The sequence below is a fragment of the Cucurbita pepo genome, chromosome LG02, assembly GCF_002806865.2.
Source record: "Cucurbita pepo subsp. pepo cultivar mu-cu-16 chromosome LG02, ASM280686v2, whole genome shotgun sequence".
Taxonomy (NCBI): domain Eukaryota; kingdom Viridiplantae; phylum Streptophyta; class Magnoliopsida; order Cucurbitales; family Cucurbitaceae; genus Cucurbita; species Cucurbita pepo.
This window is the reverse complement of record NC_036639.1, coordinates 7,367,744-7,383,015: the sequence shown is the minus strand read 5'-3', so window position 1 is coordinate 7,383,015 and position 15,272 is coordinate 7,367,744. Positions and strand designations below refer to the sequence as shown.

The window sequence follows — 15,272 nt, the reverse complement described above, 5'->3', positions numbered from 1 at the left end:
GTATGAAAGCTTGGTAAAGGGTATTTTTGCCCAATTTCTACTTTTCGACCATCCTGAAGCTGATTTTGATCCTAATTAAGGTAATTAAGGTTGCTATGATGCCCTAAACAAAATGGAATAGAAAACGACTCCCGGCGATAATTGGAGCAATTTCGAGGAATAGAAGACAAGCGTATTTGAATTTTAGCGAATACGCCGACTAAGACCAACCAAGTGGTCTTACTATAGGATAGGTTGGAACAATTATTTGATGTATGACGACACGTGCCTAGTGGCCCTTGCACGTGTCATTTATGCTTTATATCTATAATGCTTTGATGATGATGTATGATATATGACGTATGATGACATGAATGAGTTATATGATGATTCTGATGTTGTTAAATGATGATTATGATGTTGTTAAATGATGACATTCTCTATGATGATAATGATGCATGAAAACGTGACAATGAAAGATTGTGAAATTTTCTTAATATGACGTTATTTTCCATTTTAAGATGAAATGGTATTTTAAATGTCATGTTGCATTACGACGATTATTTTCCTACGACACAACCCTAGTCAATGCTAACGATGATGAATGTATGAAGACCAATGCACATATAGTACTTATAGTAATATAAGGATGGAATTAGGGTTGTGTCATAAATATGTTTTAAAGATGAGAAACCATAGGAACCATAGGGACCTCAAAATCGAGCTACTTTTTCTTTTACGATGATGAGTACGGACGCGTACACTACAATAATGATGGTGCTCATTCCTCGCATGACACTTAAGGGTCTGCTGACCTCCGGACATTGCTACAGACAACTAGCTCGACTATGATAGGTCTAGGGGAGTGTGAACCACCTGGGGATTCATGTCATGCTTTTTTAAGTTAAATCCACAAAAGAGCTTAGATTAAGATGACGGTAGCAACTTTAGATTAACAAAAGTCTAAGGTCGTTACAACTAATGAGAAAAAAAGAAAAAAATGGATTAAGAAGGATAGCTTAAGGCAAGGATCGGGACAAGAGAGCTCAAAAGAGGAAAACTTCCATTGAAGGATAACAACAAGCTTAATAATTCTCTAATCTCTTACTCTCTTTTCTTAATCAAATCAATGTGTTTGGAGAGATAAATCTTATAAAGGAGATAGGAGAGTTCTACGTAGTTAATGCATGTTGATGATTTTATTTTAGTTTATTAAAGAGTTGTTATTAATAATTGAGTTGACCACTTTACCTAAGTATTTGTTGTCGTGATTTATGTCCTAAAACTTGTAATTAATAATTTGATTATTTTATTTATAATTTAATATTATATGAAATCCATGATTATTAATATAATTTTGAATAATAGGGGGTTGACATACAAGAGGGTCCTCTACTGATGCTATTCATTTAGCACATGACAGAGAAATAGCAATCATAGCATATGCACACCCAACTATAGAGGAGCTAAATCCCTGTATTATCAAACTTGAAATGCAAGTAACTACTTTTGAGCTAAAGCTCATAATATTTCAAATGTGTAAACCATTGGGCAAGTTCCATGGACTACCGTTAGAAGATCCCCCATCTACATTTAAAATCATTTTTGGGAGTGAGTGACTATGATTCCAAGAGTGGATAAAAATGTGATTAGCTCCCAAACAATTGAATCTTGGAATAGTCTAGTAGAAATTTCTGATCAAGTACTTCTCACCCATTAGAAATGCACGGTTCAGAAATGAAATAGTTGTTTTTCAACCGTTTGAAGATGAGACACTAAGTGAGGCTTGGAAGAGATTTAAAGAGATGTTTAGAAAATTTCCTCATCATGGACTATCCCATTGTATCCAAATGAAGACTTTCTGCAATGAACTGAATATTACTCCCAAGTGGTGAATGTTTCGCAAATGGAGATGGAGTTATCTTGTCAAAGACGTACAATGAAACTTATGAGATCTTAGAAAGAATAGCATCTAACATTGGTTAGTGGGTTGATGTGATGAGCAATCCAAGAAAGAAGACCCGAGGAGTACTTAAAGTTGATGCTTTGACCTCTATTAACGATCAATTAGCTTCGATGACTAATATTCTACAAATTCTAGTGTTCGGACGGGTTCAATGACTAAAGCACTTGTCCAAGTTGCAGCTCTAATGACTCAACCAAAAGCTGAATCTTGTGTATATTGTGGAGATGTCCAAGTTGCAGCTCTAATGACTCAACCAAAAGCTGAATCTTGTATATATTGTGGACAGGAACACACTTTTGGCCAATATTGAAGTAATTCAACCTTAGTTTTTTTTTATGTCGGAAATCAAGTTAATCAGGGCAACTAGAAGAATAACCCCTCCTCAAACACAACCGAGAGTGGAGAAACCACCCAAACAACCCCTCCTCAAAGACAACCGAGAGTGGAGAAACCATCCAAATTTCTCATAAAAGAGACAAAACTCGTGCAATCAACAAATGCCACCTAAAGAAAGTTACCCTCCAAAGAAAGTTACCCTCCTAGTACAGGAGAAACAGATCCAAGAAACTATGGAGTCCAAAATTAACCTTTTTCAAATCCAAAACCCATAGTCAACCGTTTTCTCCAAATTTAAAACAAGTTTGAAGAGTTTTGAAGGGGCAGCTTTGAAGCTCTGGACAAACAAATGTTCTAAACACTTCCTTATTTGTTTTATATGCAAATAAACTTGGTGTATATCATGGAAATCTTTGAAACCATAATTCCATCCAAGTTTACAAACCTAATTAACCCCATCCCAACCCTGCCTGCCTCCTATGAATCAGTAGTAAATAGGTAATATATAAACAAAGTTCTAAATCCCATTTTCTCGTGCTTACAAATGTGCAAACTCTTCCAATGGAAGTGTGAGTTCAGTTGTAACCACAAGAAAACATAAGTACATAGGAAGCCCCATCTTTGCAGGCCATAACCACCCATTTCAAAACCCTACTACTCTCATCAAACTTACTAATGCTGAACTACAACCACCTCGTCGAAGTTCCAGTCCCGTACCAGGTCCCTTCTTACTGCTCGGCTCCGCACCAGCCTTGGGTTACCATCCATTCTGTCACTGATCACAATGTTTGGATGGGGAGTTACCTTGGCTGATGCTGCATATGATGGGTGGTGTGTTGGAGGGAAAGATGGTCTCCAAATTAGACAGTTAGCCATCGAGTTACATCTTCCCTCGTTGTCTGAACTCGAAACTGAATAGCTCCGAAAAGAGTGTGAAGGGCTCTCTACACTATTGCATACAAGACATGCCAGGCTCATATTTATACACCTCCACCAATCTCCTACTCTCAAGTTCCCAGCTGCAATTCATTGTCAAAGGAACAAAATAGAGAGTCAGATCTTTGAGAAATTTACCTATAGCGCCCCCGAGCAGGAAAGAAGTAGAAAAAGGTACACAGCAGACAACACTGGAACCAATCTTAACAGTTACACCCAACCACGAAGCAAATTGTAAACGAAGCTCGTCATTGTTCCATACATACAAGAAGATTGTGTGATAAACAGAACAAGTTGTGTTGATCTATCTTATATATTAGAACTCAACTCGATGACTTTCCTCAAAAGTGAGCATAACCCATTGACCTCCTGGTTGATCTAAGAGTCCGTTAACATTATTATGATCAACGGCAACATGCCCACAATCAGAATGTAAGAAATAAAAAATTGGGACATTTCAAAAAGTAATTGTCAGTATGAGAATTGAACTGTCCATATATTCTTCTCTCAATCAGTTTGGATCAGATATGATGGATATTTTCAGTTTCAATCAGTTTGGTTTCAATCAGTTTTTGTTAGGCAGTCACTTTAATCGTTCCAAAAAGCCAATTTTGATATTGGTTTTAAATTTTCCTTAAACCAGTAGGTTGGTTTAGCATTTGTTTAGGCCAAAATCAAGCAAAATCTACCCGCCCACTTATATTATGATGTCCCGCATTAGTTGGAAGAAGAACAAACCACCCTTTATAAGGGTGTGAAAACCTTCCCCTAGCATACGCATTTTAAAACCTTGAGGGGAAGCCCAAAGAGGACAATATTTGCTAGCAGTGGATCTGGGCCATTACACAAATCCTTGCACATAAATACCTAGAAGCTACCTCAATCCACAAAAGGTCCAATATTTGTAAATGTAACTGGTATTTGATAAAACAGAACAGATCAGAAAACTATATTGCAAATCGAAGATCAGTAGTATAGGCCAACATCACATGCCTCAAAATTTTCAAACATGGAGATGAAGAAGAGATGATGAAAAGAACAAGAATTAAATTATTAATGACATTCCATGACTGCTAGAGATCATCTTACTAGATCTGTTAGTTTAATTGAAGAGAATTTATTTCTTAACATAATTCTATAGTTCAGTAAACAAATATATTTAAACATGATTACAACTTTGAATTTTTAGATTAAACTGATTTGAAATAAGACCAGTTCAAGGCATTACTTCAATTATATGTCATCAGCAATGATGTAAAGTTTTAGTCATGGTCATTTAACTAAACTTTAGTCTTTAATCTTCGCATCAAAATCTACTTTAGTCATTGTCATTTAATTAAAATTTGCTGCATGACATCAATTGTTCAAGTAAATACATGCATTCCTGTAAACCATTTACCACTATCCATTGTACATTATGTTGTTTTTTTCTTTTTTTCGAGTTCAACAACATGAACGGTAAGAATCTAAACCTCTAATCTCTTGGCTAAGGATAAAATACTTTAAGGAGTTAGGTTATGTTGAGATTAGTTACTTGGGTTGGTATTAAATAATTTATATAGAAAGAAAAGAAACACAAAGCCGCTATGTGCAAGGACTAAAATAGAATAAGTATCAAAGTTAGAATAAGTATCAGAGTTGGGAGCAGAATCGAATCGCAAGGGGCAGAAAAGCGTGTAATTATGAGTATCATAACCAATCATCAACTGAAATCATACATATCAGAAGAATCACATTGATAAAATCTAATCAATAACAAAACCGAGGGCTGCAAAATCACAATTAAAACAAAGAAACCACAAACATTTCCTAAACTTCAAATCAACAGGCTAAAACAGAAATGCTTCACTAAGAAATGGAGGAAGAAAGAAAAATGAAACCATCAAACAACATCCAACCTCATCAATCACAACCTAAAAAAAGAAAAAGAGAAGGCAATCTCACAATTAGATTCAGCAGAGATGAATGATAAAAGACACAGAGGTGAATTGAATCAGAAAACAAAGAACATCAAATCCAGGTAGAAACTTGGGAATTAAACAAAAATCAGAATCAGGAAAAAGGAGGAAAGATGTGAGAAACGAACCTGTAATTGTTCTCCTTAAGATTCGGGAAAAGGTGAAGAGAGAGCGGGATGTGTGATGAAGTGAGACCCTGAGAGTAGACTTTATTATGGAGTGTTTAATACGCAGAGGCTGAAAGAAAGGAGCGATAGAGGAGAGAGAATCAAGATTGTTCTTCTTCGTTCTTCTTCGATTATTTTCCTTACGAATAAAATATTAATAATTGTGCTTTGTAATGCTTTGTGCTCCAACCACTATTCTTTTTTAGATAATACAAAATGGTCTGCCATAAATTGAGAAATTTCTCGAGTCGTTTTAATATTGGATATCGGTGGTGGGGTGTTTATGAATTTGGTTGGGTCGGGTCAGGTTGGGTCTAGTTCAGACATTTTCTAAATAATAAAAAAATACTAATGAAATTAAATAAATATAATATATTTTTAAAATTAAATTCGTTAAATGAACTCTAATTTCATAGCTATAAATTTTTTTATTTATTTGAACTCAATCTAACGTAAATAAATTAATAATTCAAAATTCAATTGCAGAGTGGATTGGATAAAGTTGATAGAGGTTTAATGTAACGTTAGTTAAAAAAAAATATTTATTAGTCGTCGGAAGCCCTGAGAATTCCAGCGAGGCGCCGGGGTTCTCAGGCAATGCTCTGAAGAAGCGCACGCACGCCCAAAACTCACTGGACAACGTAATCCTTCGACCATACTCCCCACCGAGTCGCCTGCGTACGCCTGCAGCCCACACCCGAGGCCCAAATCCGTTAGCACCGCAACACCGATCCTTTACTTCAGAACGCACGCATCTTCGATCTCGACCCGTCAACTCTCCAATCCAAACTACCTACTTGGCTCACCTACAGCAACCTAACGCTCGAGGCCCAATACCCGTGTCAGCTAAGACCTACAACAGCCACGACCCACACTTCGACACGACTCAGGCTGCACACTGATCAGTGCCCTATTGTGCCATGTGTCACCCTGCAGAAAAAGAACTCCTTCAGCTTACACGGCTCAGCTCGACTCTGTGTAGTCCTTCGACTAAAAAATGGCTCAATCGGCTCGATTTAACAATTTTGACACCGATCCTTTGTTGACCCTAATTAAGGTAATTAAAGTCAATACAATGCTCTATTTCACAATTTCAGGTTGAGTTTATATTTGAATTGTGAAATACTAACGAAAGGCAATGAACGACCTAATAGGAATTGATCCCCGACGACGTTTGTTGTAGCTTCAAGGAACGAAAGCTTAACAAAACTCGAATTCAGGGAAATGTCGACTAAGGTTAAACAAGTAAGTGGCTTTACTATAGGATAGACTAGACAATTGTTTGATGTGTGACGACACATGCCTAGTGGCTCCCGCACATGTCGTCTATGCTTTTTGTTTATGATGCCTTGATGATGATTTATGATGTATGATGACATGTATGAGTTATATGATGACGCTTTATGATGTTTAAGATGATTATGATGTTACTTGATGATAACTGTGCATGTTAACATGACGACGTAAGATGATGTTACTTCCTTGATATGACGTTATTTTCCATATTAAGTTGAGAAGTATGCTGTAAATGTCATACTACATTATGACGATAATTTCCTAAGACACAATCCTAGTTAATGTTAATGATGATGATAATATGAAGATTAATGTACATATATTACTGATAGGGTTGTGTCATAAAGATGTTTTAAAGACGAGGAATTATAGGAAACTAACGACATGATGAACTTAAAGCGTCTCTACCTCATATTTTAATGTACATATATTACTGTAGTATTCTACTCAAAGCATCTGCGACCATATCTACTTTTCTAGAGTGGTACTGGATATCTACATCGTAGTCTTTCACCAATTCTAGCCACCTTTTTTGCCTCATATTTAACTCATTTTGGGTGAAGAAATATTTTAAACTCTTGTGGTCGGTGAAAATTTGAGTTTTCTCTCCATACATGCAGTGTCGCCAAATTTTTCAGCTCGAACACTACAGTGGCCAACTCCAAGTCGTGGGTAGGGTAATTCTTTTCGTATTCTTTTAGTTGACGGGATGCTTATGCAACAACCTTACCGCGTTGCATTAACACACATCCTAGTCCCTTCTTGGACACGTCACTATAGATTACGTACCCTTCTGAGTTTTCGGGTACTGTGAGTACCAGGGTGGTTACCAATCGCTCTTTTAGGTTCTGGAAACTTGCCTCAAAGCATCATTCCATGTAAATGGTACTCCTTTTCTCGTTAATTGTGTCAAAGGCGAGGCTATCCTAGCGAAGTCCTACATGAACCTTCGATAGTATCCCGTTAATCCCAAGAAACTCTGTACTGATATTACCGTAGTTGGGCGTTCCCACTTTGTGGCCGTTCGACCTTAGTGGGATCTACAGATACACCGTCCTTTGACACCACGTGTCCTAAGAAAGAGACTTGTTGTAGCCAAATTCGCACTTAGAGAACCTGGTGACAACTTGTTCTCTCTTAGGGTAGTTAGGAATTTTCGGAGATGTTCCTAGTGTTCTAAGTCCGTTTTCGAGTACACTAGGATGTCATCAATGAGTATGATCACAAAAGTGTCTAGACATTCCTTGAACACTTGGTTTATTAACTCCATTAACACAGCTAGGGCATTAGTGAGGCCAAATGTCATCACTACGAACTTGTAGTGATTGTACCTTGTCCTAAATGCAGTCTTTGATACGTCTTTTTCTTTACTCTTTATTAATGCACCTATATTACTGATAGGGTTGTGTCATACTCGTGGATATTTATATTAATATCATTTTCGTGCTCTTAGGGTTGTGTCCTATGTCAATCTAACGACATGATGCAATATGACACTCATCAGCATATAACATGCTCAATATGGAAAACATCATCATATTAAGGTAAACGTCACGCAATCATCATACTCATCATATTGCCATAAAGTGCATCAAACATATCAAGTACGTCATTCATTATATATACTACGCACATCATCAAGCATCATAACTCATACATCATCATAACTCATACATTATCATACACTCGTACATCATCATATACTAGTATATGACGTCATACGATAAAGCTCATACATCGTCATAACTCATACATCATGACATACTATCATACCGCATCGTACGACACAGTTCATACATCATCATAATTCATACAATTTTTAACCTATCCTATAGTAAGGTCAATTACCTGGTTAGTTCAGGCGGATGTCATCAATTTATCCTTAAAGAAAGTTCGATTTTGCCCTTTGTATCCATGTCAACCTATATGAATCCATGACAATTTCATATTCAATTCTCTAACTCTTACCATGGTTTATGTGCTAGACTTTATGCGAGCATTAAAGACTTTGAGTAAAGTCTTGGAACGTTATAACATCCATCTATATCTATATAACTCTATTTTGATTAAGATTTCGTTTTCTATTATTACTATCTTAAGAATTTGATGGAGTTATTTGAAGTGAAAATATTATGTACTTTATTGTCATTTGATATTTAATTTGATCTTTTATTTTCTTTTGTATTTTGTTGCCGTCTCATGTTTGTTATTTAATTTGACCTTCTATTTTCTTTTGTAATTTGATGGAGTTATTTGAAGTGAAATTCTTTTATTTTCTGTGTATATGCACTCTACTTTATCTTTTATCTTTTATTTTTTGTTCAGAAATATTTTAGGTATTTTCAAATCTTTCACATATATTTTTGGCCAATTTTTAATCCATTCTAAATTTTTCTTTTTTTTTTCTTTTTTTTTTCTCCTTTTAATTCTGTGTTTACCTTCACAAATATTATTAGTTTCTAATTTAATCGATTTACCAGAATTCATACAAAATTATTGACCGAAGTCAAGATCTGAGATATAGGTTCTGATTTCCTAGAATAAAATTAGGATAAAAGTTTCTAATTTAATTGATTTACTAGAATTCATACAAAATCACGTAAATAATTACTTGAGATACAATTAGTTATGGTTTCTTAGAATGAAATTAGGATAAACTAAAAAGAATTAATGTGTACCTTAACCACGACATCTCTCTAGGTAAATATGTATACCTTAAACACGACATCTCTTTTCAGGTAAATCTGCGTCTAATGGTGAAGGCCATTTTGTTTTTTTACAGGTGAAGGTCATTTTCGTTTTTCTTAAATCTGACGTTTTTTTTTTCTTTTTCCAGGAATGACAACATCTCTCATGGAAATTTACCATTTTTTTTTTTGTTTTTTAGAATTGTCTGATTGGAGGACGTGTTGAGATATTTGGGGAAGAAGTTGCTTCGTATTCGTGGAGAGATGGTATCAGTTACAATCTTATTATTACTTATTTATTTATTCTATTTTATTTTATTGTTACACGGTAAATTTCATACTATATTATGACGATAATTTTCCTAGGACACAACCCTAGTTAATGTTATTGATGATGATAATATGAAGATTAATGCACATATATTACTGATAGGGTTGTGTCATAAAGATGTTTTAAAGACGAGGAATCATAGGAAACTCATGCATTTCAGTGTGTACATAACATCTGGATACTTCTCCTTTTACAATGATGAGTACAGACGTGTATGCTACAATGATGATGATAATCATCCCGCACATGACACTCAGGGGTTGACCTCTGGACGTCGCTACAGATGGCTAGCTCGACTATGATGGGTCTAGGGGGTGCAAACTGCATGGAGATTCACACTCGCACGTGTGGATCATGTGTGGAAAGTACTACACATCCAATTTAATCTGAACTGGAGGCTACCCCTAGGATGATTTTAACGATAAGTCCCTAGAGCATGAATTTCATGTATTTTCATTTTCACGGCCCCTATAGCGGGGTCACTTACTAAGTATTCTTCGAAATACTTAGGTCGTGTGCTATTTTCTGGTAAAGGCAAGGCGCCCCTGTACGGCTGACAATGACATCGTAATCAGAGACCATGCCATGTGGATAGGCTAGTAGCATATTTAAATTTTTAGACTTACGTTAGAATAGGGTGCTATGCTTTTCATGTTTGTGAATTATTTATTATTATCGTTTTAATTTTGTTTCTGAATTATGTTTTTGAACAAGCAAGACCATATTAGTGTTTTCAATGATGATGTTATGCTTATGTTGACATTATGATTTTAAAGATGATGTTTTAAGAGTTAATTTCCATATAGAGCTTAGGTTAATTTCCATATAAGAGCTTAGGTTAAGATGACGATAGCGACTTTAGGTAGCAGAAATCTAGGGTCGTTATAGTTGGTCTTAGAGCTCTAGGTTATAGATTATTTAGACTAGCCTACGAGGTAGGCTTGACACATTATATGGTCCCACCGTCGATGACCCGTCACCGACAAATATATCCTGCATAAGATAACAAAAAAAAAAAAAAAAAAAAAAAAAACAAAAAAAAAAAAAANTTAAATCACATGCACTTTATTTTTGTGATATTGGTGAATATGATGTGATATTGCTTAATATGATGTGATATTGCTTAATATGATGTGATATTGCATTCTATAGTATGATTTTGTGTTATGCAATATATTGTTATTTATATTAGTGAGTCTTAGACTTAAAAAATATTATCTTGGTTTCTAGAACTATGCCACCCAGAGAACGTGGAAGAGGAAGACGAGGAAGGAGACGACCCCCTATTAGAGGTAGAGAAAGAGGTGAGGCTGAAAAGAGCCCACCTTGAGAAGGATCAGTAATGAGGATGGACTAATCTGATGTGAGAATCGTTTTAAGCCATGATGGTCACTTAACAAGCCAACAACTTGCGACCTGTTAGAGGAGCGAATTGGTACTGGACTTCAAACGATACGATCCACGCCCATTCACTAGTACTACGAGAGATCCAATAGAATCTTAGATGTGGTTTCATCCATGGAAACCATATTCGAGTCGATGGAATTTCTAGACAACAAGAATGTCCCTTGTGCGTCATTTATGTTGCAAAAGGACGCAGAAGTATGGTGGACGGATAATAAAGATAGTATTAACCCATGAGGGGGAACACTATGGTGTAGGATTGATTTAAGGAGACCTTCCTAAAGCAATATTATCCCAAAGTGGAGCAGCTTAAGAAACAATAGGAATTCACCCATTTGATTGAGGGTGGACACTCAGTGGAAAGATATGACAAAGAATTTATGAAATTGAAAAGATTTGCACCGTCATTGGTGGACACTAAACAAAATATGACCGAGAAACTTGTTTTGGGCCTGCACTCGGAGATTTGCCGCACGATGGAAGTCATAGATCCAAAGACATATGAGGAAGCTTTGAGAACTGCCAAAGCCCTAGAGAAGCCTAGAGATGAGGCACGACGAGAGTAGTTAGTTACTATTGGTCGCAAATGACACTATCACTCGAGGGACTCAGATGATCGGCCACCAGCATGTAGACCCCGCTATGCCAACCGACCTCCCCCTCAACAAGTTGAGAGGTACCCTCCCTGATGTACGGACAAACACCCCATGAACCAAGATGAGGCTAGAGGAAGGGGAAAATTAGGATGCAATGTAATGACCCAGGAAAAAGAAAAAGAAAAGAAAAAAAAAAACTCATTCGCCGAAAAAGTCGGGAGTTTTCCGACGACCGTCGAGTTTTGCGGATCCCACGCGAAATGACAACTCCACCCCACTCAGCCTTCAGCCCAAGACTCCAAGAACACCTCAGAATACTTGCAAACAGAGAAAAGAAAGAAAATACGAGAGAGAGAGAGAGATTTTGAATAACGTCGGCGAGTTTCCAATTTTTCCCGACGAGTCCCAAACCACCCGAAAACCGACACCAAATGCTCAGCACCATCATGAGAAGGATACCTAACGATAGCACAATAACTCAAGGTACATTTTGTGCCTTTTCGTATGCGTCGTTGTCGGTAACCGATGTCAAAAAATTGAGTTTTCCTAAACGTTCTTAGATATGTGGTTTTAGGAATTTTTAGGCCACCAAACTTCGAGGAAGGAAAGAGGGATGAAAAACAAAGAGAAAAAGGAAGAAAGGAGACCGAAATCGGTAATGGAAACACCGCGGGAAGGAGAGAGAAAATGTGCTAGAAAATTGCGCAGAAGTCGGGTAAGGAAGAAGGATCCATCAGATCTAGGTCAGCCCGAATCAAATACTCAGACCTAAGGCCCAACCGGCAGCGACCCAGACCTGAGGCCCAAACCAATCTTAGTCCAGCCCGCGAAATCGTGGCCCAAATTTCGATTCGGCCCAAACCTCAATCCAGCCCAGTAGCCAATGGTTCAGCTGAACCAACCTGAGACCAAAACCACGGTCGAATCGAACCGGCCTGCAACCCAAACACCTGCAGCCCGATCAAGTAAGCCGAGGCCCAACGATCAGTCCAGCCTAGTAGCCTTTTATAGCCGACGACCCGAACTGGATTGCGACCCGCGCCTTGACCTGATGCCACCGCACGATGTGGCACGTTCTGCTATTGCCACGTGGCATACAGCGGTGCAGGCGGTCCCTCAGCTTGGCTTGGTGCAAACGGCTCAGCCTCCCTCCGACGAAGCTCCAGCGACTCCCAGCAGCTGTTTCGGCTCGGATTCTCAAATTTTAGCCCGAGTTCCACCATTCTGACCCTCCCGGACCTATTTTTGACCCTAGTTAAGGTAATCGAGGGCGTTTTGGTGCCGTATTTAACATTTATTTAGTTATTTATAAGTTAGTTATGAAATACTAACGGAAGGTGACGAATGGTGTGATAGGAAACAAACTCCGACAACGTAGGAAGCAACTCTCAAGGAACGGGAGCTTATGTTTAGCTAATTAGAGAGTACTTCGGCCAAGGCCAACCAAGTAAGTGGTCTTACTATAGAATAGACTAAAGATTGTATGAATTATGATGATGTATGAGTATGACGTTGTGTTGTGATGTATGTTATTTATGTTTCGATGCATGACGTACATGTTACATTTGATGCACTTAATGGCTTTTATGATAAGTATGATGTATGCATGACGATGTTATTAACATGATGATGTTTTCCATGTTGAACATGTCTTATGATGTTGTATGCCGTATTGCATCACGTCGTTAGATCGACATAGGACACAACCTTAAGAGCATGAAAATGATACTAATGTAAATATCTAGGAGCACGTGTTAAACAGTGTAACAAAGAGATGAGAGTAGAGAGTTGTGTCAGAAGAGACGTATAATTGGACTTAGAGGGACCTCATGCATATTGTGTGTTCATAAGCATAGGACTACTTTCCCTAGAGATGAAGAGTGCGGACGCGCACCATATGATGACGAGTGCGGACGCGCACAGATGAGGGTGTTCATGAGGTGCATGACACTGTGGGGTTCTGTAGACCTCCGGACGTCACTATAGATTAGCTTGACCAGAGGGTCCAGGGGGTGTGCAAGCGCCCTGGAGATTCACAATTGTACGTGTGAGTCATGTGTAGAGAAGTACTACACATCCAATTTGTCCGAGACTGGAGGCCACCCTTATGATGATTAGAGATAGGTCCTTAATTCATGATTGCATCTGATTTCATTAGCATGACCCTTATAGTGGGGTCACTTACTGAGTATTTCTTCAAAATACTCAGGCCGTGTGCCATATTGTTTTTTAGGTAAAGGCAAGGTGCCCATTTACGGTTGACAGCGACATCGTGATCAAAGATTGTGGCGCGTGCATAGGATAGTTGCATATTTAAAATTCATAGTCTTGGTTAGGATAGGGTGTTTGAATTTCATTTGTTTAAATTATTTCATTTGTAATTATTTTTTTTATCTTATTTTGAACTCCAGCATGATGTTGGAAACACGTAAGTCCGGCAGTGTTTTCTAGTGGTTTAATGTATTCTGAAGTTTTAAATTTTTCGCTATTTAAGATGAGCATTTTTAGAGTTATATTCTGCATTGAAGATGAGTATGAGACGTTAGTGGTGACTTTGGATATGTGGAAATTTAGGGTCGTTGCAGTTGGTATCAGAGCTCTAGGTTTTAGATTTTGTAGACTAGCCTATGATGTAGGCTTGACACGATCCATGGTCCTAACATCGATGCCTCGTCACCATCAGATACACCTTGCATAAGATAAAAAAGGAGATGCTTTTAGAACTCGCATGCATTTTCTTGTTAGTATTGTTGATGATGATGTTAATATAACACATGCAGAAGCAATTTGAATCTTAGGCACTCTAAATACATCAATAAAATAGCTAGCATGTTCAAAAGCATTAAAACTCAATGAGTTTGAATACTAACCTTTTGTAGTTCAAATTTATTTTTCCTCACGAACCAGTTTCAAACTACCACTAGTGTCTTCCCTACTATTCTTCGGTCTTAGAACGGGATTGTGGAATCTAGTGAGTGACTAAACTTGAAAGGAATTTAGTATATGTAAGGAGAGAGTTTTGAGATAATTTCTCCAAAGTTTTTCAAGAAGACTTTTCATGTAACTTGATCACTCTATTTATGTCTATTTATAATCATATCTGCATGTTCATGCAAATTTGAGATTACTAAATTTTGACTTTCTTTATTTTAATTCAACAATTAATTTCAAATTAAAATAATATTAAAGGATTAATTAAACAATTTAATTAATATTTAACATTAAATCAAATGCCAATACCAATCAATTCCGACACATATTGATTATGAATCCCTATTCATAATTAAAATATTTAAATCTTATTTAAATATCTCTAATTCTCTCTTCTTGTTTAATTCGTAATTAAAACAAAATGCGGTTAATATATCGTATATATTTAGCGCATATTCCCTAATTTTAGTTCGAACATTTCAAACTCACTCGTCACACTGTTCTAAGGTTTAGTTTGATATGATCTAGCAGGGGGACCTAATGGACCTATAGATCATGGGCTCCAACGATCTGAGATTAACCGGCTAAACTCATTAACCTTGTTAACCAACATTCGTTAACTACTATGACACTTCACTATAGCCTAGTAGTTGCACTCCCCTCACTATAGATATATTTCTGTCCA

General features: G+C 37.1%; 1 protein-coding gene and 1 non-coding gene across 2 annotated transcripts; both read right to left on the bottom strand.

The window, feature by feature from the left end:
• Nucleotides 1-1,707: 1,707 nt before the first annotated feature.
• Nucleotides 1,708-1,813, bottom strand: LOC111789444. The gene has a single exon (XR_002814342.1). It is a non-coding gene; the product is annotated as a small nucleolar RNA R71 (small nucleolar RNA).
• Nucleotides 1,814-2,631: 818 nt separating this feature from the next.
• LOC111786655 lies at nt 2,632-5,490 on the bottom strand. Its single transcript, XM_023666891.1, has 2 exons — nt 5,304-5,490; nt 2,632-3,300 (listed from the first exon to the last, which is right to left on the bottom strand). The coding sequence occupies exon 2, from the start codon at nt 3,257-3,259 to the stop codon at nt 2,954-2,956; it is 306 nt and encodes a 101-aa protein (XP_023522659.1). The 5' UTR covers nt 3,260-3,300; nt 5,304-5,490; the 3' UTR covers nt 2,632-2,953.
• Nucleotides 5,491-15,272: the final 9,782 nt, after the last annotated feature.

What these genes read in the sequence shown, in the direction of transcription:
- LOC111786655 (XM_023666891.1), bottom strand. Translation starts at nt 3,259, where the DNA reads ATGAGCCTGGCATGTCTTGTATGCAATAGTGTAGAGAGCCCTTCACAC.